Source organism: Sceloporus occidentalis, unplaced genomic scaffold (assembly GCF_023333645.1).
Source record: "Sceloporus occidentalis isolate IW3139 unplaced genomic scaffold, rSceOcc1.0.p SCAF_73, whole genome shotgun sequence".
Lineage (NCBI taxonomy): Eukaryota > Metazoa > Chordata > Lepidosauria > Squamata > Phrynosomatidae > Sceloporus > Sceloporus occidentalis.
The window spans coordinates 2298775-2325376 of record NW_028317053.1 but is presented as its reverse complement, the minus strand read 5'-3'; the positions used below and the strand labels follow the sequence as shown (position 1 = coordinate 2325376).

Genomic DNA, 26602 nt, shown 5'->3' with positions numbered 1-26602 from the left:
TTTTAGCAACTACTGAGTTTTAGCAGATATATATTATGCTTATTTTCCTTCCTCTTTCCCCTTTCAAAATGTTATTTCTGTTCTATGAAGGCCTTAATTTTGTTTTATCTTTCAATAGGGATTATTTATTTCCTTGATACATTCTTTAAAACCACATTTTCAGTTTAATTTCATTGATTTCCCCCCAAAAAAACCTTTTTGAAAAAACATGCACACCCACTGCTGTGAAGAAGTATGCTAGTTGAGTGTTGTCCCCCACAGCATATATTTGAGAAATATGTAAGTATTTCTAACGTCAATGTTCTAGTTCTACAAAGTCTTTCTTGCATCTGCTTAGCAATTAACAAACAAAAAAAAAGGTTACACTTAAATTTTGCTTCAGATTCTGAATATTACAATTCCATTTTACCAAAGCTCCATACTTGACATGCCTAGCAAGATAGTTTTTTTGGCCTCTGCACAAAACATCATTATTTTATAAGAAATGGAATATATATATATATATATATATATATATAACATTTTTGAGTGGATCCATAAGAAACCAAGTGACCGATAGACATGCTTCACTGCAGTCAACAGCAGTTTTATGGACATGTTGTAAATGTCAGACTACGCCTTTTTTAATAATAAAAAAGACACTATAATACTGTTTCCTTGTAACCAGGACAGAAAATCATTTGGTAAAAGTAAAAACATTTATTGGTTTTGACATTAAAAAAAATCCACACTGTGAAGTAGAGATGCTGTACTCCAAATACCGGAAGAAATGTGAAGTCTCGAGGGTTATGTTCAGTAACTCTTGGTTCAAAAGCAGATGCAGCAGGTGCATTATTTAAGAGCTTGTCAAAGATGATCTTCTACAGCACATTTCTCAAGCTTCATCTCCCCCAGCTAATGTGAAGGGGGCACACTGTGAAAAATGTGGGACTTACAGCTTAGTAACCACTCTGTCCTCACTGTTTCATTTCATTATGGTTTGGCTACAGTCCTAAACCCTATTACATAACCTGCAATAAATGGTCAAAACCCTAGAATCTTAGTGTGCAGGACCTTCTATCTCAAAGAACTCACAACTTCAAAGTGATGACTCTCATCATATTCAGCACATAGCAATTACTTACTTAATACACACCACATTACCATACTACACTCTTACAGTGCTGCTATTCCACTTTTACTGCTCTGGTTGCCTCCTGTCGCATTTTGTGGTTTGTAGTTCAGTGAGGCCTAAGAGCTCTCTGGCTGAGAATTCTAAATGACTCTCATTAAACTGCAAATCCCAGAATGCTTCAGGACACAGCCAGAGCAGTTAAACTGGAATAGCAGCACTATAAGACTATAGTGAGGTAATATAGCTTGTGTTCAAGTCACACCAACCCAAGTCAGTTTCTGCCAGTTACTGTGCTAGCAGAACTACACTCGTCCTTCCACATTTTCTGGGGTTAGGGGCACAGGATGCCTGTGAATGTGGAAAATCTGCAAATAACAAAAACACTATGTTTTTACTGAGAGAACACCTCTCTAGGAATCTCTAGGTCCTCCAGTGCAACTCTGTGGTCAACATCTGCCATAGAATTGCACTGGAGGAGTTACAAATGCCTAATGGAGTGTTCTCTTGAGGAATCTCTAACCTCTTCAGTGCAACTTTTGGTTCAGGTTGACCATAGAATTGCACTGGAGGAGCCAGATATTCCTAGAGAACAGATTAATAAAATTCATGAATAATCAAAACCGCAAATGTGGAGGGATGAATGTATATTTTTTACTTGCCCTGTTTGTCAAAGCACACAAAACACTTGCACAGAAGATGTACAGTGCACCTAAGATGAGGAAATATATTTGAGTAAAATGAGTGATCACCATATCTGATCTTTAAGTAGAAAGAAAAGAGCTATGGGATATTTATAAGCAAAGTCCACCCAGAAGAGCAGCAGCAAAAAGGTTTAGGACAAAGCAATTTGAAGGATGGTTTTATAGTCAAGGTTTTAATTTCAGCTGTCTTCAGCTGACAGAATTATTAGGACAAGATAAGGACAAGATTTCAAACATCATCTCACTGAGGACTTGCAAGTGCAATCCTGAAGTGTGCTATAGGCTGCCTTCTCACCATTCTGATTACAAACATGGGTTCAAGTGTCCAAGTGCATAGATATCACAAAGATCATGCTGCAACTGAACGTTTCACTTTAACAGGACTGAACAGTTGAATAATTTCTTCTTAACAATCCCACCCCCCCAACCATGTTTCAGTCTAGCTAGATGTGGATAATATGAGGTCCTCAAACCCACTCATTGCCATTTTTCTTCTTCTTTAAAACAAGGAAAATTATGTTTCTTCAAGCTTCCAAAAGTAATGACAATTTTGCCTCATGACAATATTTTTACTGCACAACTGTGTCTTCTTGATACCACTTTAACTGGCATGGTTACAGCCTATGGGATTTGTAGTTTAAGGAGGGGCTGCAAATGATCTGCTAGAGAGTTTGTTCTGTTGTTCTACCAGAGAATTGCCTTCTACCATAGAATTCCAAGTACAGTCCTCCCTCCGTTCTCGTGGTCTTCGGACTTGCGTCCCTTGCTTATGAGCGAGGGCTGAACAGAGGGAGAATGAATGGGGCACGGGCCCACGGCACACCCCCTCGCACCTATATTCAAGCCAATAGGGCTTGAATATAGGCGAAATTCCATTTTTGTGAGGGGGTCCGGAACGGGTCCCCCGGGAAAAAGGAGGGATGATTGTACTCACCAAACTACAAACCCAAGGATTCTATACTATTAAACTGCTATGACTGTTTAATTTTTATACTGTATGTTTGTGGTATAGATACCCTGTAAAAAGGATATGTATATGGGTCCTGATTGCTGAAATGGAAAATTTTAACTATTGGTGATGCCCATGGAGATTACTTAATGCCACCAATGTTTCTGTTAATGAACTAGCTGAAAAAACAGATACATATACGATGGGAAGTGCCTTTCAACATAAACAATATTTGTCGTGTACTTTCAAAAAAGCTTTTACTTCCATCAGCTTGTCTCATTTTGCAATACACAAAAGCAAGGACAAAATAATAATCATAAAAACACCACTTCTTACAAGTTACTTATGTTTAATGCTTAAAAGTTTGAATGCACAAACAATAATCTACCATTATAGAAGTACTTGTGGTCAATACAATGCATTAGAACTATGTACAATGACACAGTTTAGTATCAAAATCTTTCTACACTGTAGAGTATTACGAAACTGTTAATGACATCAAACACTGAGCACTTAACACAATTCTTTTTTTCTTTTTCTTTTTTGCTACCACATTTGGAACTTCAATGAACAGTCCATTTCAACTTGCAGCATTAACCCATTTCTAGTAAGAAATTAAGTAATTTTCTACTTACACAATAAAGGTTTATCTACACAGTTCTTTTGATTTGATCCATAGCAGCAAAGGCACTGTACATCAGCAGATCCACAGACTTAAAGATTTTTTTTAAAGCATTCAAAAAAAAATATGTCACAGGTCATAGTTTAACAGCAACAACAACAACATAAAAAGATAACACAATGTTTCTGGCACAATGGCTCAGCCTGCGTCCATTTCAGGGACATTCAACTAAGACTTGGACAGAACTGGCAGTAAATAAAGCAAGTCCTTCTCCCGAGTGAAAATCCTTTCTGTTCCGCACTTCAGAATGAGTGCTCTTCTAAATCCTACCTCTGAGGTCCTCGCTTTTATGTAGTTTGTACACTTGTAGGAATCCATTCCCTTCTTAGTGCCGTTTCCAATGAATGTATCAAATATTTTTCTGTAATCTTTGTAACTGCAAAATTGCCCAAAGACGCACATCTCCCTTTTCAAAGAAACGTGGCAAAAACGTCCGGGAGGGATGAAGGTGATTCTTTGAGACATGTTATTGTACTTCTCTCTGAAAGACACAAAACAGCAGTGCTATTTTAAAAAATCTTGAGCAATGCACTGTACGTAAACGCCTTGGAAAGCATAATACCACACACAGCAATGTTTATAAAACACTGTAAAATGGCAGATTAATATAGACAGAGCAATCTTATTGTTGGAATATATTTCACAACTTCTGATGTCAAAACAAACTTGACCCCAACAAATACAGAAGGATTGAACTTGCCTCAGTAGTTTCTATCAAAAATGGATCATTGCCGCTCAACAATAACTATTCGTTATTTACAAAATATAAACACCTAATGAAACATATATTTGAAATCAGATACTGTTGATAATATTACACAATAAGCTTAACTGATCACTAGATTTATATCTCCTAAAATTTCCATCCAGCATGTCTCTTCAGTTATAGGCTATTAAGATAAACCAAGAAAATTTGTATTGGCTGTCCTTGGAGTGAATATTACCTTTTTGGTGTTATGGAAGTGAGCCATGGACTTGGGAGACTGGACATGTTCACTTTGCTTTTTAACTAAAGAGTTAGCAATTTCACTGGAATTTAGAACTATAGTTAGGGTTGAGTTATGTTTTAGAACAGCCTGATTTCCTTCAGATGTTTTGGTCTGTAGCCTCTATAATTCAGCACCACTGACCTTGCTAACTAAGGCTGGTGGGAATTCTACTCCAAAGCATGGGATAAGACTAGAGGTTAGGGAAAACTGGTTTAGAGAAACAAGCCAGGATTGTAAATCATGATACAAACCTGGCTTGTTCCTCTAAACCACAATAATCCCTAACCACAGTTGGTGGCCTTGGGCATAACTGCAGCTTCTGATCTTTTAGAAGTTACAACAAAAGAGAGAGGAATGCAAACCCTTAAGCTAATGTATGGAATGCTAAACCACAATAATATGTGGTTTATTGTACGATGTGTGCACTATGCTATAGACTAGGAAATGGGAGTTAGGCCTACCACTGTTTGGCTTTAAATAAATAGGCCTTTCAAATACTGTGACTATCCATGGCTGTATGGCAAGCCCAAAGTTGGGACAGGCAGCGTGACCACACAGGTCACATCCTGCTCATTTGTTGTGTGCCTTCAAAAAGTTTATGATTTATGGCAACCCTGAGGTGAACCTATCACAGGGTTTTCGGGGGGGGGGGGGGGGTTGGGGCGGTTGGCAAGATTTAGTCAGAAGAGGTCTGCCATTGTCTTCCTCTGTGTGTTACTTGGCGACAGTCAACCAGTGGATTTCCAAAGCCAAGCAGCTGGCTCTCATCCTGCTCCTATACCATGTTTAGCTTCTAAATACTAAGGTGTTCATATGTACTAGGTCATTGCCTCTTTAACTTTATTAAATTTGTTAAACTGCAGAATATAAAGAATAATTCATTTAAGATTAAAATTTGTACAGGAGTATGTAGCTAATAATAAAATGTAATTTCCCTTCTCATCCAATACCCCTAAACCTGCATCAGAAATACATCAAGAATTCAACCTACCTTCCAATCCAAGGTAGAAGCAAACTACTTTATTTAGTCAGTTCCTTGTTAGAAAGATTTCTTTAAACAAAATAAATACATTACACTATGATACAGAATCAAAAGAGTCAGTTCCCTGTTAAGTATGCTTATTCCATCTTCTTCCCAGTAGATAGCTGGAGATTTGGTATGATAAGTTCTTAAAGACAGCTTGCTATTAAATAGCAAATTTAGCGGGGCAAATCCACAATTGTGATGAACATTTTCAGTCCGCAGTTTGAAAAGGAAAAAATTAAAAAAAAGTAATATACAACAAAGTGCTACACGGAGGAGTACAGTTTTCATTCAGATTCGTCTCTAATAAATAACTTCATAGACTGTAGCCTTCTTGTCCCCAGAGCCAGTGACAATGTATTTGTCATCCACAGAGATATCACAGCTAAGTACAGAGGACGACTCTTTGGACTAAAGGAAACAAACAAAAAAAGACAAATAGTTAACAGTTCTTTGCACAGACCAGATGAAACTCTTCTAGCAATACTAAAGTATACACAGTTTTATCCATATATTTTTGCTTCTTACTTACTCTGCATATCTTCATACTTAATGTCAACTAACCCTGAAGACTTGATCACGATCATATTACAAACACCTTGTTACAGAGATACCATTTACTTCCTTTCAGTTTCAGATTAATTCCTTTATTTATTTGTACACTAGCCCTTCAGCCAAAAAGGATCCCAGCTTACAATATTAACATAAGGTTTCTTGTCTGAACTGCTTTAGAAGTTCAGGCCAAACAAAATATGTTATCTAAAACTTTCTCATCACATGATAATTAACTGTTGAAAAGTACCCTTAAGGTAGGCAATTTGACTTGCTCAAATCCAATTCAAAGTTTACCCTCAAAATTCAAAAATTAGTCAAAAAAACAGTGACAGCGCTCAGGGTTTGCTGAACATGTCACTCTATCTCTAGTTTGCTGCCTGGTTTTGGAAGGGTAGAGGAAGGTTTTACTGAAAAGAGAGGCATTCCATGTCAAAAATGTACAAGATATAGGATGCATCTACACTGCAGAATTAATGCAGTTGGACCCTGCTCTATTAGCCACAGTTCAATGCTGTGGAATTCTGGGACTTGTAGTTTTCTGAGATATTCACCCTTCTCAATCAGGGAGCTCTACTGCCACAACAAACTACAGAGCCCAGGATTCCATAGGATGGCACTAGGACAATTAAAGTGGTGTCAAAATGCATTATCTTCCTCATCTTGTTATTATTTTAGATGTAATAATAACAACAACAGCAACGAAAGTAATAAGAGGAAGAGGTCAAGGAAGTAGTAGTATAACTAGTATTGTGTATTATGTTACAATCTCTGAATAGAATCTGTCTGTCATTTTGTCATTATTGTAGATGGAATAACAACAACAACAACAACAACAACAACAACAACAAATAATAATAATAATAATAATAATAATAATAATAGGAAGAGGTCAAGGAAGTAATACTATAACTAATATTGTGTATTTCTCCCAATAGAGTTTTTTGTCTAACTAAATGATTCCACCTGGGTTAGATTTAGTTGAACTAGAGTGGACCCAAGAGAAAGGCATAACAACATTATTGTGCTTGATTAATAGTTTCAATTTAGGTATGGAATTCTTCATTAAGTTTTTCTCAACGGATGCAACAAATAAATTTAGCAATTTTCTTCCCTTTCTGAGAAAGTCTTTGACAACTGGAGTTTTGAAGACTTCACAATTCAAGAAGTATTCCATGCTCTTGTTTTTGTTTGTATTTGTTATTGTTTTCTGCCTCTTTTTTGGTAAGAAATATTTTTTTAAAAAGAGAAGTATTTTATGCTATTTTCTATGCTAAATTCTGCATTTTCTATGCATAAAAGAAAATTATTTTCTATGTAGAAATATTAGAAGTAAATCTAAAATATTAAATAAATAATTGAAATATTATTTTTGATGCAGAAAATGCTATTATTGTGCCACCCCCCCCCAACCCACCATGTGTAAAATTTGCACAGAACAAGCTGAATGACAGCATTTTCTGCAAAGGAAACAACACTTTCTGTGCAGAAAATAAGATTTTTGTGCAGAAATGTTATTTTGTGTGCAGAAAATGATGTTTGCTGCATAAAAAACAATGTTTGTTTCCTGCAAAAACAAACAAACAAGAGAATTTTGCACCAAGTAAGTCACTAACTACAGGTTTCTTATTGTCAGGATTTCTTGACACCTGAAAAACATGCTTTTCAACATTTAAAAAAACATATTCTTTCTACCTCATTTCAATATTGCACTGGGGAATGGATCAAGTCTTAAAGCAACAGACCTCAGAAGCTAATGAAGTTTTTAAGATGTTTAATACAGGATGTTCAAAGGATATATAATGTAGTACTGTGTAGAGTAGATTAGGCCAAATGTTACTATCACCTGTCTTTATTGCATAAATTGGAACATCTTTAAGGCAAACTGCAGGTCATCTCAAACTCCTCATAGATCTCCCATCAGATTAGATTAGTAATCTGCTTCCTTCTTTTGTCACAACTCTGACACACTCACTTTTTACAACCTCAGTTTAATTCTATACTAAGTAAGGGCAAAGCCATGAAATATACATGTTTCACAATTGTGAAAGATGTCAGATAATGGTCTCCAATATGGTTTCCAATAACATAATTGCTTTTCTCAATGTCTCCTGGAATCAGCTTTTAGAGAAAATTGATTTTAGCCAAGCTTATAAAATATGTCTAATACGTATGTGGCACTAAAATGACTAAACTATCCTTTAAAAAATTGTGAGATCCTCCTCCAATCCTCCCCCCAATATAAAACCCCCAGAAAATATGACAACAAAAGCTATTTGGAAGGGGAAAATTGCATTATGCATTTGGAAAACACAAACCCCCACCCCAGAAGGCTGAAAGTATCTGGTCTAAGAACTATTAAAATTTCAATTCACTACACATTTGTGCATACAGACACTACCACAACCGAACATGGAAAAGTATGACAAATCCAAAATTTAACACAAATCTAAGAAAGAAAATCAAGACAAAAACATATCAAAAGGACCATTCGAAATTTTGTCTTCTATTTTCTATGGATGCACACAAAACTGTTTTATATGACAAAAAAAATAGTATATGCCTGAAGTATGGGTTTCTAGCTGAATAGTTACATGTACTGGAAACCAGGGATTGATTACAGTTACCATCCCTTTGCGCTAGATAACACCTGAAAAGATCCTCCTGACATAAACTGTAAGAAAGCTAAATTCAGAATAATGTGTTATTACATTCAAATGTTTAAAATTGTGAACTACCCTTTGATTTTTATGCTGATTTAGAAGTTATTTTTAGCTCATATCATGAAATGCTAAAGTCATTTAAAATATTTAACAAACAGAACAAAAAAAAATCAAAGGGTAGTTTGCAGTTTTAAAGATATAAATGCAATTACTTGAAATTTAAGCATATCGTAGATCAGGGACTCTTTCATACTTTCTAAAGTTCTATGATTCCACTTTAACTGCCATGGTTCCATCTGAAGGATTTGCAGTTTAGGAAGTGTTCCGATGCTTCCCCATACTAAAAACTGCAGGATTCTATGATACTCACCCATCACAGCTAAAGTGGAATGAAAATGCTATAACTGTGTAGTGTGTAAGGGCACAGCAAACAGTTAACACAATTGCTGCTCAGAACAGAAACTCAGACTACACTCAGAAAAGTTACTTTTTTGGATTACTGCTCCCAGACCTGTCTACCCTTCATGATCTCACTGTCTGGAGAATTCTGAAAGTTGGAGTTTAAAAATGACTTTTTCAAACTATAGTAGCTTCAGTGAAGAAAGAAGTGTTTTCTTCACTGCAGCTGTTTTATTAAATCTTGTCCATTAAACGATGGACAAGAATTTAGGTATAAACTGAAGAAGAGGATTAAATCCCCACCACCACACTTCTATGCATTTTACCTGAAATATACTGGCTCCATAAGGTGTTCTCCATGCATTCAGAAGATTATCCTTTCCAGTGCTTACAAACCATTTGCCTGAAAACAGAGTTATTACAAGTATTTCAACTAGAAGCAGCTAAAAACAGCTTGATTTTCACAAAAGCAAAATATATACCCCTTATCCTCCTCTATCCCCACTTCATCACTTTCCAAAACCACAATCTGCATTTGTAACTTCATCAATATATTAGTTACAAAAAAGTCAGCTATACATGTAAAAACAAACATCTGCTTCTTCTTGTCCCATATTTGTTAGAAATATGTTTATAGAATTGAAGAGAATGGTAGCATAGGCGGGATACAGATGGGTAAAAAGGGGTGTATTCATGACGTCATGAAGGTAGAGCCTTCAGACGGGCCTTACCTGAATGCCGCCATGAACACGCCCCCCGCACGCCCCAAGCGGGAAGAAGCGGCATTAAAAAGGTGCTGCTTTTCTCCGCTTCTTTTCCGTTTGATGCGCAGCTGCGCAGCTCCGTCTGTAAGCTGCTGCACCGGTACGCCAGAATTGCTACGCCGCTAATTTAAGTTGCCCATTTAAAAGCTCCGTGTCTGCTGCGTCGCATAATGAGTCGGGGTCCTGGAACATGCGCAGTTTGCAGTCAGGCTTTAATTGCAGCGTCAGCTGCCATGCAGGTGTGGAAGCTGCAGCACAGCTGCAGCGCATTTTAAGACTCGTAACCCTAACCCTAACCCTAACCCTAACCCTAACCCTAGAGCAACATGTACGCATGCGCTGCTAGAACTGGGGAAAGTTTGGACTTTAAAGTGAACCCCTACACACATTCCTGTGCCATTTTCACCTAACAATAAAAAACGCTAAAACTGTAAATATTTACATATATACAAGGGAGGTGATGGGGGATGGCAGGGGGACAGCGGTGGCAGCGGAGACAGCTGTTGCTGTGCATTGCAGATTCAGCAAGAGCGCGGGGACCAAAGGAGAAGAGGCATCTATGATGCTGGTGACACTGGCAAAGTGCAAGCGGACAAGGATGCCAACACCAGCTGATCACCAGCTGGCAGGAGACCACCATTGTTCTTGGGCAGAGCGGGGGGAAAAGTTTTAAAGGGGCTTGGGCACTTTAAATGTGCCCATAGGCTTTCTGCCGCCGCTGCTTAGTGCTGCAGCTGCGCAGCTGCGCACCCGCCAGCCGGCAAAAGAAAAAAAAAGCCCCGTTTTTGGCCGCCCGTGAGGAAGCTGCCTCTCTCTTTGCAGCGTCCTCCGAGGCGGCGGTTTGGAAACTGCGGGTCAGAAACGGCCCCAGGTGAGGCGTCCTCACTGCCCCCCATGTGGAAGCCCCATCTCCTGAGCCACGCCCCTGGGGCGGGCGGTCTGGAGGCTCCGTATTCAGCAGAATACACCTCCAAGACGTCTTCCCCTGCCCGTCTGTATCCCGCCATAGACTGACCACAGTGAGCAAATTTCAAATTTCATAGACTGAACACAGTGAGCAAATTACTCACCACAGTGAGCAAATTTCAGGGATAACACACAACTCTCGTGGAGATGGAGTTGGTATTTGTCTGGTTTTGTGACATGCAATACTTCAACATTGCTGTTCTCCATGCCTACTGCCAACCATTCTCCAGTAGGGCAATATCCAAGTGAGAAAATCTAGAAATCAAACATTAACACCGGATGACAGTTAATGGAATACTTTCTTTCTTTCTTTCTTTCAAAAACACCTTTCTTTGTGACACACTTACTGATATCTGGAAGAAAAAGACTTTGGTATACTTCAGAACTTCTTTTAAAAAGATGTTTACTGAATTAGTATAGTAGATCAAGACAAAGCAGCTCATACTAATCTTTAGTTATATAGTCTACTTTTCCCCTCCAAAATCAGACTTAAGCTGGCTTGATGCACAAGAAAACAACACCAATAAAATAAAATCCACAATGTTTTCTTGGAGGAGTTGAAATATATTGATAAAGAATATCTTAGAATAAACTCTACTGAAAGGACCACTGATCATCCTTCAATATAGTAACTATCCTTTGTTAATGTGACTTGGCTGCTTCATAGGTAAAGGGAGGACTTAGGTCAATCCAAGTGTATGTTTCTAAGAAAATCTACACCACCACCCCGTCATGAGCCACCCAATTAAAAGATGCAATACAATACAATCTCTTCAGTGGCTGTTCTTCAAGACTGCTTTAAAATCTTTGGTGGTTTTTTAATTAAATGAATAAGGGCTGTCTTCTTCAACTTGTCAAGGATTTTGTAGCAGTGTACCTGTGAAGTGAAGTCATGCTGCTGTAGCTGCCTTCCTTCCCTCAAGTCCCAAGATCTCACAGTATTGTCCAAGCCTCCTGTCCAGAGCTTAGTACCATCATTCGAAATGTCAATGCAGCTGGCTCCATCTGTGTGGCCCTGGAACTGCCTGAAGAAGAGAAGGTTAACAGGTGATATGATAGCCCTGTTTAAATTCTTGAAGGGATGTCACATTGAGGAGGGAGCTAGCTTGTTTTCTGCTGCTTCAGAGACTAGGACCTGGAGCAATGGATGCAAGCTACAGGAAAAGAGATTCCACCTCAACATAAGGAGGAACCTCCTGACAGTAAGGGCTGTTCAACAGTGAAACACACTCCCTCGGAGTGTAGTGGAGTCTCCTTCCTTGGAGGTCTTTCAACAGAGGCTGTAGATGGCCATCTGTTGGGGATGCTTTGATTGAGATTTCCTGCATGGCAGGGGGTTGGACTGGATGGCCCTTGCGGTCTCTTCCAACTCTATGATTCTATGAAATGTCAAGTTGGCATTAAAAACACACCCTAAGACACAAGTACCATCACTTGGGGGGGGGGGGTATTTTGAAAGGAATTTAAAAAGGCTTCAAACCTATTGTTTAGGTGTTGAATGTGCCATGGAGTCAAAACATACAGAAAAGGCATCGGGATGCTTTTAAGAGGATCAAATGATTTCCAAAGCCATACAAGTACGTTTCTGAATTAAAATAAACTCTTCTTCATGTATGTATGTATGTATGTATAACCAAAAAGATAAAATATTATCCTAGCAAGATGCACTAACTGATAAAATCCAGAAAGAGCTATTTTATTTTATTTAATCTGTTACCTTACTTTATTTTATCACATTTTAAAGAAATTAGTCTAAACAGCTATGTTTGAAGAATCCCTCTGAGTAATTTCAAAACTCACACTTTCAACAATTTCAACAGAATGAAGTATCATGTTTACTCTGATTTCTCTTCTGATGCTACCCACACATATAATTTTGAGTACGAACAAAAAATGATATTTAACAGATCATTATAAATGCCCTAATGCCATGACATACTTCCACTCATCCATGCATTTAGGACATTGTTCTCAACCAGTATTCCCCAACGTGGTGTTTTCCAGATGTTCTAAAGTACAACTCCCATAATCTTACCCAATACAACTGATGGCCATGCTAGTTTAGGATTACAGCTTGGTGTTTTCTAACAAATCTTCATTATTTATTTATTTATTTCATTTACGCCCCGCCTTCCTCCCCTGAATGTGTTGGCCTGCTACACCTATAATCCAATCAACCTACCAACCAGAATCTAGCATACATAAAATTTATATTACATCATCACTTATGTCTTTTAATTTTGTATATACTCATCAACACATTTTTTTCTTTTCATTTTCTTATACATTCCACAGAAAATTGATCTACTAGCTAGATCCCTGAGACATATTTCAAACTAATATCTGATGGTCTAAATACCCAAAAAGTACCAGATCCTGCTTGTTTATGGAAGCTAAGGAAGATCAGCCTTGGTTAGTATTTGATGGGCGATCATGAATAAATACCAGGTGCTGTAGGTTATATTCAAGAGGAAGGAACTGGCAAAGCCATTTCTGAGTACTCCTAGCCTAAGAAAACGTTATGAAATTCATGGGGTGGCCATAAGTCGACAGGCAACTTAAAGGTACACACACACATCTGATCATAACTATAGCATTTTAACATTTACATACAGTTTGCCCTTCCTTTACGTGGGGGATCCGTTCCAGACTCCCCCACGTAAAGGGAATTGCACCTATGCTCAAGCCCCATTTAAATGAATGAGGCTCATGCACACGGCAGCGTGGTGGTGTGGTGGCGCGACAGTGCACACGCGCCATGGGCACACAGCCCATTATTCCTTATGGGACACGCCGCCCCTTCTCCCAGCACGGCTTTCAGCGTATGCATATCCACATGTCTCCCCATCAGCCGCGTATGATGCGGGTGCACTGTACCGCTTAATAGTGAACTTGGCACTCTCTAAGCGATTTACTATCTGTTGTAAGCCAATTGCCCCCAACAAGCTGGGTACACAATTTATTGACCTACAAAAGGATGGAAGGCTGAGTCAACCTTGGAGCCCTGAGATCAAACTCACAACACTGTGGCATCACCAGAGCTCCTCTGTGCCCTGCTGTGGGTATCATTTTGATGGGATATCCTCTATGCACTCTTGCTATTCTTATTCAACAAATAATCCAGTTGAGAGACATAGATTTTCTTTCATGCACATCCCACAAATTTTAGCTCTCTTCACCATGCTACAAATCCAGGTGAATACTTGGGATCAGCCTGGGACTGGGTGAGTTCATATTGCTTCTTGTTTGACAGGTAGTGACTACTTAGGAACTTGTCTCTGTCAGAAGGAAATGCTCTGGGCTTGTAACACAGCCTTGGACTCTTCTCTCTCCAAAGGATGCTATGTATTTTCCTAAAGAAAAGGCTTCAAAAAACCCAATGTGCCAAGGATCATAGGAATGTTAAACCATAGGATTTAAAAAAACAAAACAAAAACACCAAGCTTTCCAGGCTGACAAATATTTCACATAACTCTCCAGTGCACTACTTAGACAAATGCCAGGTACTGTTAACTGAGGTATTTTTGCTTGGAATTCCAGCTTGGTTGACCTACCTGACCAGTGTTTGATTGTGCAGATCCCACACTGCTATGTTTCCATCACTACAGCAGGAGAAGCAGACCTTGGAATCTGGGCTGATTGCTAGAGCATAGCATGCAGGGGCAGATGATGTCAGTTCAGCTTTAATACGGGGAGTCGGGGCTGCCAGGTCCCAAATGGATAATGTGCTGGCTTCCCCACCAACGATCAGGGTGCGGCCGTCTGGGAGCAATCTGCAGGAACGGATGTAGTTATCTCTGTTCTGTGGAGACAGAAGCCATCAAGAGATTACTCATGAGGAAAGGAAAACAGCATTAACACGAGAGCAGAAATCCATAAAAGTATTGTATTCCCTCTTGGTTTTAATGAGCCATTTATACTTATGACAATGATAAAGTGGATTAATGCCAGAAAATTACACGACATTAGGGAAGTGCTTAAACTTGATCTACAAAATTCAGCAGTGAGAGATATTTAATCTTAATTAGCATCAATACACAGACCCATGCTCAGCCCCAAACAGTTCAAAGCTTGTGAGCCACTAAGTGCTTATGTGGATGGCTAAACTTTTTTTTTTTTAAGAAGCAGTGTTTTGGTTGCTATTTTAACCCCTTGAAATTCCCAGCAGGCAGCGCTTTTGCCACTACTGCCAGGAAGTTAGAAAGACTGAACACTCAAAAGAATCAGAGAGATCTGGCAAGTATCTTCAGTTTTCTATTGTTTTTCTACTTATTGAGGGAGTGCTAGATGCTTTCATTTAGCAGCAATACATCAGGAAACAACATTGCATTATGAACGGAGAAATGACAAAGGAAGAGCAAACAATAGTGATGCTAATGGTTAGCATGGAGAAATAATGAGTGTGCGCTCCTGCATAAATACTTGCAAGGGGATTTTTACAATGTCACATTAGGAAAAGAGTGAAACAATGCATGCTGTATGGGGCTCTAGGTGGGAGCAACTCAAAATAAATAAATAAATAAATAAATAAATAAATAATCAGACCATAATTTGATTACATTAATGTTAGATTCTTCTTGACTGAGCTTCCCAGGGCATTTTGATGGGTGAGTAGGATGATTAAACACTGATGATGCTGGCTAGCTAAAAACCAAAATGGCTCTGCACTGGAAGCCACCACAACAGTGGTTCCCAACCTTCCTAATGCCATGATCCTCTAATACAGTTCCTCATGTTGTGGTGACCCAAACCCATGAAATTATTTTCATTGCTACGTCATAACTGTAATTAAATTGGTGTTTTCCAATGGTCTTAGGCGACCCCCATGAAAGGGTCATTCGAACCGCAAAGGGGTCCCGACCCACAGGCTGGGAACCACTGCACTACAACTAAGCAGATCATGACTGTAGGCTGCTAGAAATGAGCACTGAAGACTTGATAATAAGAAATCCCTACATGTCCATTGGCAAGTTCTGTATAGATAAGCTAAAGATGAACAGGACATGCAAGTACTGTATTGCTAAACAAACTGTGTTTCAGTCCATTTACTGTTTCTGTCCATTTGAACCCCTAAAGATCCCCCTCTCAACACATTTGATTAATTCAGATACACAAACTATATTGTCAACATTGAAGCCACTATGAAAATGGGTAGGTCTCTTCAAAAGGTGATGTGATTAATGAATGAAGCGACCAATAAAATTTTAGAATAACCAGGTTTTATTTCTACAGAAACCACATAAAGGAATATCAAAATGGCTCCCTAATTTACAGCTACCATAATCATCACATAATGAGTATGCGCTCTGCAATAGTTATTATCTTGATGATCATGCTCTAAGAGCATCTTGCTACTCTTACTCACCAGACAGTCCAGCTGAGAGACAGGGCTCTTGTTCCCTGGATGACTGATATCCCAAACCTTGACGCATCCTTTCCCACCGGTGTACACATGCCTTGTGGGGTTGCTAATAGTAACTGCACACACCACTTCCCCATGGTTCAAGGTGTTAATCTGTCGAGCATGACGGGGGATTCCTGGCCCAATGAGGGCATCAGGAGGAAAAGGAACAGGTTGCATTTGACCATCAGCGCTTACATGAAATGAGTATGCTCTGTGAATAGAAGAGAGGAGGACAACATGTCTTGTGAGGCACACGTGGTATATGCTTAAGTGAACGGGGAAAGACAAGAGCTGGAATGTCCACATTGGCTCTCTTTTACTTAGCAACAAGGTCCATGCTAAAAGACAATTTGTGAAATATTGTTCTGGGATGAATACATTCCAGAACAATATCTGGAATTGTCATGCCAGATACCAGGTTTTTCTTGTTTTTGACCTGCTGCTGTGCTGAGGCACCAAGAAGCTATGCAAGTTTTTTTCTTTTATAACAATTGGCAAAATAGCAGACCAATAAATGCTGAAGAGACATGGCAACAGTATGTCTCACCAGGAACAACCTGCTTTATGACTACCAGTTATGCCACCTGTGAATAACCTATCAACAACTTCATTGCAAATGCTTTGCAGTAGAGAGCACTCTAGTGCTCAAAATTGTTTTGTTCTAAGATGTGACATTTTGGAGCGCTTCTGCCACTGACCACAACTTTATCAAAGACACAGCTGGAGCACATTACATGGAAATATATGGCTAACAGGGGGAGGGGGTAGGAGGTGCAGCTAGCAGATCCATATGAAATTCTCACACATAGCCGATAAATCTCTTTCTTGATGGAAAGATTTTGCTGCTTTATTTGTTGCACTGCAGCTGACAAGCAAATAGTAGACCTTAGCAAAAATATACTGGCATTTCAGGCAACATAAACCATTATATAGTGCGCCCTTGCCTTACACGGGGGATCCGTTCTGGACCCCCCCCCCCCGAGTAAGGTAAATAGCATGTATGCTCAAGTCCCATTGGATATAATGGGTCTTGTGCATGATGTGCAGCGCGGCACATGTGCGCCATTGTTAGTCCCATAGTGCGGGTTTCAGTTTAAGCTGAAAGCTGCATAAGAGGTGCCCGTGGATGTTGCAGGTGCACTGTATATCCCTTTTTGATCAATGCTTACATATATGTATGACTTTAAACATTCTAGAGAAGATAAATTGGCAAATTTCCACTGAATTATGCCGAATTATGGCAAGGAACAGCAAGGTGAGGTTCTAAGCCACGGAGTGTATCATGCAGTGGACCTCTTGCAGACAAGCTTGATTCATTTTCCATATGCCCCTTCAGGACCAAACAAGTTGTAAAATAAGAACTGGAAGAGGAAGTACTCTAGTAACATTGCAGTGAACACTGGTATACTTAGCTTCTCCCAGTTTTTCCTACACAACAAGAGTGGCGAAAACTACACCCCTCTCTGATATTTTGACCTACAGCTGGCATAATCCCCTACTATTGCATGTGCTGGCTAAGGCTTCTGGGAATGACAGATCAAAATCTTTGGATGATCCAAGTTCTTCTTCCACTGCTATACAGAACAGAAATGATCTGTCCTTTATTAAACATTTCAATGTAAATATCTCTCATACATGGTGTCATCAAGGATAGAAAAATAAAACTACATGCATATGTTGAGAAATCTTTCTATACAGTAAAGTTAAAAATACAGAGAGAAAACAACCTGGAGAGGGATCAAGTATCCTTAACCACTCTGCTATCTTACTCGATTTTTTTCCCTTTTTTGTTTTCACAAAGGAATTGTCATGCCACAAATATACACACAAATCAATGCCCCAGATCACTGTGCAATTTTCTCTTTGCTGAAGAGGACTGAAAGTGAAGTCTCCATATTAGTTATATAATTCTTTCTGCCTAGCTCCCTGTGAGCCAAGCTTGTTAGAGTAGGTCACCTTTTCCTGTCAGTTCCATCAAGGATGCACTTGTACATTACAATATCATAATTTTCAATCAAACAGAACATTTCAGTGTTTCTTTCTCTGTGCAACACTGTTATGGAACCCAGTAAGACTGCAATTGATTACAGGGCTTTTTTTTTTGTGCACAAAGGAATTATTTCTAAAATGGAGAGGCAGAACTCTGAAGACGCACACACCAGAGAGCCTTTTGCAATTTGCATTTCTGTGCCAAGCTAGGTTACCTTAGTCCAGCACGTCCCACTGCAGATGTATAACCCCTTCCCCATGCCCTCTTTTATCCACAGCATCTGATACCCTTGGCGCATATTCACCTATGGGAAAAACTGCCAAATAGGCTTTTAAGATTAAAAGGAGGATTAACCACCCTCTGCCACACATGGCATTCAGTATCACAGAGAAAGTACAAGGAACAAAAGTCTAATAATATGATTGAGTTGGACGTTTAACACTCACGGTTTTCCTCCTGGGATGCCTGTCAGATTTGGAGGGATTCCTGGGACTCGCATATGATGATGTGGATCAAAACCAACCTGAAGTTTTCCCACAAACAGAATAAAGAAAGTTGAAAGCATTAGTGGAAAATGCTAGAATTTCTATCCTTCCATTTTAAACCAGCAGGCCCTCAAACATTACTATAGATAGTCTTCCCAAAAGCTTAAGAACATAGGAAGAACCCTGCTGGTTTGGATCAGGCTGAAAGGGCCACAGGCCTACATCCTGTTTGCCCATAAGAAGCTCTCCTATATTATATGCGCTCAACAAGTGATATTTAGAAATATATTATCTTTGAACTTGGGGGTGGAAGGAAATGTTAGATGAAATCCAGTCTTTATTTATACAAATTTCTATATCACACTATACTTATCCCTCCAGTGCCACTAGTCCAGGGCAGGTGGAGAAAGCCAGAGACAGAAAGAGTTACTTTTTTGATTACAATTCATACAATTCCCTGGAAGGATTCTGGGAGGCAGAGTGCAATCCCCCCCCCCCCCCCCGCTCTGCTGGGAACATATTCAAAAAACGAATTATTCAAGATACATTACATACAAAAGCACAATAAGGCACAGTAATGTCAGTTACTCAAAGGGTTCAGGAGAAGATCTGACTTCCCTAGGCAACTCACTATACCTCTCTAGGGCAGCCAGCTTTGTTCTCTAATGAACTACTGTCTTTAAAGAAAATGAGCCTTTTCCATTCAGAGCATCATCAACATTCACTTTGATATAAACCACAGACCCAGGGAACTTACCACAGGAGACCTTCCATAAGCTGCTGCTGCTGCTGCTGCAGCAGCAGCAGCACTCATCTGAGGAGAGATGTTATGTAGACCTGCATACGCAGCTCCAGGACTAGTCAGTTCACCATTCATTCCAGCATGGGGTACTATTCCAAATGGGGTAGGGTAAGGACATGGTACTGCCATGGGTGTTCTTAAGCCTGAAGCTACAGGGGGGAAAAAAAGGGGGGGGGGAAGAAAAATTAGAGTGTTAAAAAAGCTTTGAGGAAAAGAAGGAGGAGGCGGCAAAAACTAATGAGATGATAATAAGTAATGTGCACCCAAATTGCTTTATGTTTTTACAACTCCTCTGAAAAGTTTGAAAGGTTCTTCAATGAGTCCCTCCCCCACTCAAAATTCTTGGAAGATTCCTAAGTATCAATTTGAAATGGCAGAAATGGGATATGGAGTACTCTTTACTGGACTGTACCACTTCAGGCTGCTAGTGAGAAATTCTGTATTTGAATGCTACCCCTTCCCTCAAATAAAAATAAAAAGCAAAATAACTGCCTACATGAACCCACACTGGAAATCTTTCTTTATACAGAGCATTTCAATATTCCCCCTACAATATGAAATTGATGATCCAGAATAAAGTGTTATTTCTGTGTACTTTCACAATTTTCAAGCTCAGTTATGATGACTGCAGATATGCAAAGTGCACTCTACCTTCATCACTTCATGGTGCAATAGCACATGCTTACACCTGCCTATAGTTCTGCAAACCCAAGGCAAGGAGAGGATTCTAACACAGATCTAAACCTATGAGAGTGTATAGTAGTAGAGTAACCTTAAGAAGCAGTGCTTCACCCTGCTTGTCTCAAATGTCCCAATGGTTTACTAACCTAATGGATCAACTCCTGGTGGTTTGCCAGGAACAGGCCTCAATCCGGGGGTAGAATTACTGCCTGGAGTTGGAGCATCAGTCCGTGGAGTGGGAGTACTTGATTTAGACACAGGAGTGGTGGATTTCTCATTCTAATAGGAAAAGAAATTGATTATTTTAGTTTCCAGAAGATAACTTGAGTACTTTCGGCCAATCTGTGTGTCTTTTCTTTATATTTTCTATTTGGTTGTACATATGGTTGTGAAAGTTGGAAGTAAAGACACCTGATGGGAAGGAGAATAAACTAATTTGAAATGTGATGCTGGATGAGAGTTCTACAGATACTGTGGACTGCTAAAAAGACCAATAAATGAGTCCCAGAATAAATCACCTCTGACATTTCCCTAGAAGTCAGCATGACTAAGCGCTGTCATAATTTGGACATATCATGAGAAGACATGACTCACTAGAGAAGATGCTAAAAGTTAGTAAGGTGGAAAGGAATAGGAAAAGAGGAAGACTGCATTACAGCTAGGTAGACTCAATCAAGGAAGCCATGATTCTGAGGCTGCAAGAGCAGAGCAGGATTGTTGATGACCAGGTTGCCCTCAGAGAGTTGCCATAAATTGAAGGCAGCCTGGCAGTATTTACAACAACAAATTTGCTTTCACTGGCAACTAACGGCACAGTTCTCCAGCTACAACTTGTGTCTACCCCATGGTGAATGGAACCTGCATGAGTTCACAAGAGATTCTACATCTAATAGTTCTAATTGTATTTTCCAGTAGACCATATTACAAGAAATGCACAAATGGTCCTTTCTTGGTGTAATTAGTATTAAAAGCTTTGGACCATTAAGGTGTTTCCAGGAAAGGTAAAGTCCAGACATGATGTGGTGGTATTTTAGCCACTATCACTTTTATAGTAATTTATTTTCTTACAGCACAAATAGCTCATAACAAGAACCCAGTCATTCTCACAGAGACAGAAATAGGAAGCTGGAGAACTTTGACCTACTAAAAAGGTCCCCAGTAATGGGATCAGAAAAGATTTCAACTCAGCTATCACATTTCCAGTCACCACATTTAGACAACTGCTTTTCCCTCCACACCCAAAAATGTTCAAAGTGGTATAAGACTTCCTAAAGAGATTTGGCAGACAATGGACTGCACAGTCCATGTTCATTTAAAAAGCTCGAAAAACCCTAAATTATTTAATGGCAAGAGTACCATGCAATAGATACCTTAAAATAATCAAGCTCAATTTTATTTCCAAAGTGCTCTGACACATACTGGTGAAAGTGAACCACTGGTTGCCTGAATCTAGCCTTGCACAGGATACTGGACATATCAGTTTGCTATTGAGCTATGAATATGATGTCTGCCATCATTTCAGTTTGCTTAATGGAGACATTCATGTTTAAGTGTTTATACATCACACTTCTCTGACATGCTCAAAGCATTGACACAATAATGTTTACATCACACTTCTCTGACATGCTCAAAGCATTGACATAATAATGTTTATAAATACTTTGTAAAAGAGATTATATTATAACCATATTGTACACCACAGAGTCAAGGATAAACCATGCTTAAAGTCCCTTCAGTTTTTCCACTACAGTGCAGTTCAGACCAGAGATGCAAATATGCACACCTCTTGTTTCAAGCCACTAGCCCCATGTAAGTTTATTGTTTGGTGAAAGTGTCTCAGGATCAAGCCTGGGCGTTTTGGATAAATTATTCATATAACAGACATTCTATAAAACAGAGGGCTAATCACTTTTTACATTCCTCTGTTTGTTTGTTTTTGGGTTTTGTTTTCTTTTTTTGCATTCTCCAGTTTTCTTCATCAGGAACGATATCATATAATGAACGGTGCTAAGGTGACCTTTCACCCCCAAAGGCATTTTCCATAATTTTTTCAGAGGAACAGTGATGCACTGTTGTCATGGTGTGGGGATAAATTGCAATCCCCTTTCTCACAAGCTACCAGTAAATTGTTCATCTGATTCTCCCTACACCCTAACAATGGTGCGAGAAGTTCAAGTGGCTATTTCTGCAAAAGACAGAGTGAGCAATACATTACTGTTTCTGTCTTGAAGGTAATTAACTACAGATCCACCCCCCACCCCCACTACTCTACTCTAGTAGGGAGCCATCACTACTCTACTCCAGTCCTGCAAGCAGCCCTTCTTTGAATTGTGACTTGTTATGAAAGTCAAGAAATGCATTTGTAAATGACAGATTACTTTTTAGATAGAAAATGATTGTAGCTGAACACAGACCAGTAATACATATAAAGCCAAAAACCAAATCACATCCAAGCAGGAAGCTGAATTTACTGTAAGCTGCCATACAAACCCCTCAATGTATTCAAAGAACCCCTGTGTACTCTTATTTATCCACTGAATGGCAAGCTTCCTGACATGGAAAAAATATTTCACAATAAAGGCATATGCATCATTTTCAGACACTGCTGGCTGAATAAACCTTCTCTATCACCCCAAAACATCCCAGGATTCAATTGACTTTTTTTGGTATAAATTTACTGAAAGCAGTTTTATTTCATGATGTACAGCTGGGACATGTCCCATTATTTTTGCTCTCTATTTAGACACTCAACAGTGCACATCGAGATGTGAACATGAACACTGATTGTATAGGCACTTACAAGGCTAAGTTCTTTGGATTTGGAGGAAGGAGTACTACTGGAAGATGCTATCGAGGCCGGGCTAATTGGTGCATCTTTCTTGAGCAGACGAGTCTTGTCCAAGCCGTTCTCCCTTGGAGAATGAGGTGGACTTCCTCGTGGAGATGATGGATCCTAAAAAGAAACTGTACTGAAACTGATGCGATTTCAAAATGCATTTCCTCTAATTTATGAATTTATAATTAGATTTTACTTAATATATGCATTTCCTCCAATTACGGAACTATATTTCTGCATTACAATTATGAGCATTTTACGTATTTGCATTTTAAAATATGCACAGTGTACTTTGCTCACTCTGTTCCGTGTAAATGCCCTGTAAGACTTACAAAGGCATGAATGCTCAAGGTGAGATGCAATACATTTCTTGCAATAAATTTCAGGAGGCATAAAAATGTTATTTTCATCAAGACCTCCTTCCATTCCTAGTTACCAGTCCCATTTTTCTGAAAAAAATTAGTAACTCCACAAGACAAACTTCCTGTTAAGAATAACAGAGCTAAAGCTACACAAATACCTCGAGTGGTATTTGATAAAATCTTTAAAATACTATTGTTCAGAAAGAAACATTGCACATACCTCATTGGAAACATCAACCACCAAGTTATCATCACTCTTTTCACCATCACTGTCCTGCATGGAAAAAGAAGAAGGAGGAGGAAGAGGAGGAAGAAAGAATGCATAAGTATTCCAAAAGTCTAGTCTAAGTGAAGATTACATTTAAAAAAGTGAAGTATATGCCTTAGAATAGTACTATGCCAAAATGGTTATTGCAAGAAAAACATTAGGGACTTTTTAAAATTTGTATTCTGTCTTTCACTTGGAAAGGGACACAAGGTAGCTTATAGATAAAAACTTTACAATAAAAATTTAAAAAACAAAGTCATCATGCTAAAATTTAGAGAAATCTAGGAATATAGGCTGCTACATTATACTTAGTAGCAAAACACATGGCCATCCAGGAGCGGCCAGAAGCCGCTCCTGGCCTGATTGCCCCGGGGCTGAGGGTGCCTCATGCCGTGGTCCCAAATGGACCGTGGCAAGGAGAGAAAAAGATCCGCTCCTTTTGTGGCCGGTTTTGAGCCACCTTAGGCAGCACCAGGGCAACATTTGGGTGTTCTGGAGGTGTGCATCATGTAAAGGCCACACACCCCAGAGTGCCCAGAAGCCATCCCCGTCTGTTTTGAGCCTGCATCAGACTACTGGTATTTCTAGCACAATACTGCAATGCATCAGTGGGTTTCTAGGGTTTCAGGCACGAATCTGTCTGGATGTGTTCTGGGTGATATAGTATCTTTTAAAAGCAAATAATAATAATAATAATAATAATAATAATAATAATAATAATAATAATAATATACCCCGCTCTTCAGCCAAAAGGCTATCAGAATGGCTTACAAATTGTTAATTAGACATTTCCCTGCCCTCAGGCTCTATATAGAACTGTAAACTGGTCATATTAGCAAAACTATTCTTTATAACTTTCAGGATACTGCTGTTGAAAGACTTTTTTCTTACTGTATCTATACAAATTAGAGATGCTGAATTCAAACGTGTGTGTGTGTGTTGTGTACCATCAAGTTGTTTTGACTTATGATGATCTTAGAAAAAAACCTACCATGGGGTTTTTGTGGCATGGTTTGTTCACAGACGTTTTGCCACTGCCTTCTTCTGAGACTGAGAGGTTGTGTCTCACCCAAGGTTACCCAGTGGGTTTCCATGGCTGAATGGAGATTCAAATCTTAGTCTCTAAGAGTCCTAAGTAAAACATTAAAGCCACTGAACCATGTTGACTCCTGAATTCAAATGGTGAGTAATCTCCAAAGGGAGCTTATAAAAGTAGGCTACCATTTATAACCTGTGACCTTGAGCCAGCAGGGACATGATCATAGGTTACTACAAAGCAGTGTTCCCCTTGAATCATGGCCCTCCCAGTTTACCCAGAACAGGAGAAGAAGTTAGACTTTGGTTGTGGAGACAATTCCAGCTTCTCAATGAAGACTATGTTCTTGTCAAAGGGTGTCACTGGAACTACACACCTTCATAGCATACTGAATTTATTTGCTTTTCTTTTAATTACCTAGCAGGATAGAGAGACCTATTAAAGACTCAAAAACTCTGCTCTAGTTGTAGATTAAGTTGGGAAGGGCCTTATGAATGTAGCATCTGTGAAGGCCTTCAAACATGGGCAAAACGATCAAGTCGCCATTGAGGGAAACACAGAAGTGACTGTACATCCTTTTATTCAATCTGAAATAAAAGAATAGGAAAATATAGGAAAGGTTTTGCTCACATAACGAGTTGCCATTTCTTTTTCTTCTGTCTTTTGCTTTTTGCTTTCAGAAGAATAGTCTGTTGAATTTCTGTGCTTCTCAGAGCCTCTGAAACTGGCTGATGGAGACACAGATGAGCTCTGAAATGAGAGGCAAAAAGATGAAAGGTAACAGATGAACAATTATCTCCAACTTCTGTTTGGCAGGTTTTTAAATGCTCAGGCGTCCTGCTTGAGAGGCAATCTATGAGCTAAAACTGTGTCAGTACCAACAGAATCTCCTATTTCCTTCTGAAACAAGTAACTGAAAACTCACCATGGGCTGCTCTGGTACAACTGAGCAGCACAAGTACTACTGGGGAATGCTCTAGCCTGTCACATCAAGCACCAGCTTACAGAATCTAGTTACAAATACATCTGCCTATCTTCAGGAGGCTGCTATCTTGCACAATCTATCAGTGAAAAAAGAACCAATGATATGGAACACCTCCAAGATCCCTTTTCCAACTGGCAGACCAGAAGCTTTCCCAGAGGATTTAACTGGTATTACATCCTTTAGCCTCCTGATACAAGTGACAGGCTGTGGTATTAAGTCTCAACTTAGCCGGATACGCATGTAGGTGGATGCACCTGCTTGCCACTTGCGAGAGAAGGCTGGGGTGCTACCTCTGCCTGGACAGATCTATTTACTCACACAGTTACGGAATAACAGGTGCTGTAAACTTGCAATGTTGAGAGAAAACCTTTTTTGCTATGTTTGTAATTGTACCATGTTTTAACATTGTTGTAAGCTGTCTTGGGTCCCCTATCAAGAGAAAATGGGATATAACTAAAAATAAATAGCCCAAATTATGAAGGAAAGTGAAAATGGAGATCTATTAAATAGAACAGACCCCACAGTCCAAATGCATCTCACTGTAGGGAGCGAGCACTCTAGTAAGCATTTTTGCAGTCATAAAAGATATAGTCAGAGAAAAACAAAACAAAAGGGATGTTGTATTATAATTAACAAGGACAACTACAATGCCGTTGTTTCTCGTAATTTAGGATGCATAAGAAGATGGGACAGTTCTACCCCTGAAACTGAAATGCAAAATGAACTTGACACCCTGATTCTACATAGTCTCAAAGTGGACTCCACAAAAATAAGTGGAACTTATTGGGGGGGGGGGGGACCTAAATTGAGTGGATGAAGGCAACTGATGCATGCATGAACCTCTTATCCCAGATGTTGTTTCTGTATCTCCTGCTCTTTTTCTGTTAAATAGGAAAAGGAATCCCTTTTGCCATTTCTGATTAGTGACTGGAGAGAAGAGTGAAGGATTC

At 39.3% G+C, this 26602-nt stretch overlaps 1 protein-coding gene across 10 annotated transcripts in view; it reads right to left on the bottom strand.

The window, feature by feature from the left end:
- Window positions 1-3147: 3147 nt before the first annotated feature.
- LOC149286017 (transducin-like enhancer protein 4) overlaps window positions 3148-26602 on the bottom strand; it is a 170471-nt gene continuing 147016 nt past the window's right edge. For 9 of the 10 annotated variants that reach the window (XM_089494563.1, XM_089494565.1, XM_089494566.1 and 6 more), the window contains 13 exons: window positions 25298-25417; window positions 23584-23637; window positions 22966-23118; window positions 20312-20444; window positions 19440-19633; window positions 18644-18720; window positions 16169-16418; window positions 14358-14605; window positions 11681-11828; window positions 10908-11058; window positions 9400-9476; window positions 5427-5870; window positions 3148-3927 (listed from right to left, as the gene is read on the bottom strand). In XM_089494563.1, the coding sequence (XP_089350689.1) occupies window positions 5763-5870; window positions 9400-9476; window positions 10908-11058; window positions 11681-11828; window positions 14358-14605; window positions 16169-16418; window positions 18644-18720; window positions 19440-19633; window positions 20312-20444; window positions 22966-23118; window positions 23584-23637; window positions 25298-25417 (1713 nt within the window). In that variant the 3' untranslated portion in view covers window positions 3148-3927; window positions 5427-5762. The remainder of the gene's footprint in view (window positions 3928-5426; window positions 5871-9399; window positions 9477-10907; window positions 11059-11680; window positions 11829-14357; window positions 14606-16168; window positions 16419-18643; window positions 18721-19439; window positions 19634-20311; window positions 20445-22965; window positions 23119-23583; window positions 23638-25297; window positions 25418-26602) is intronic. The other variant, XM_089494568.1, reaches the window with a different exon arrangement.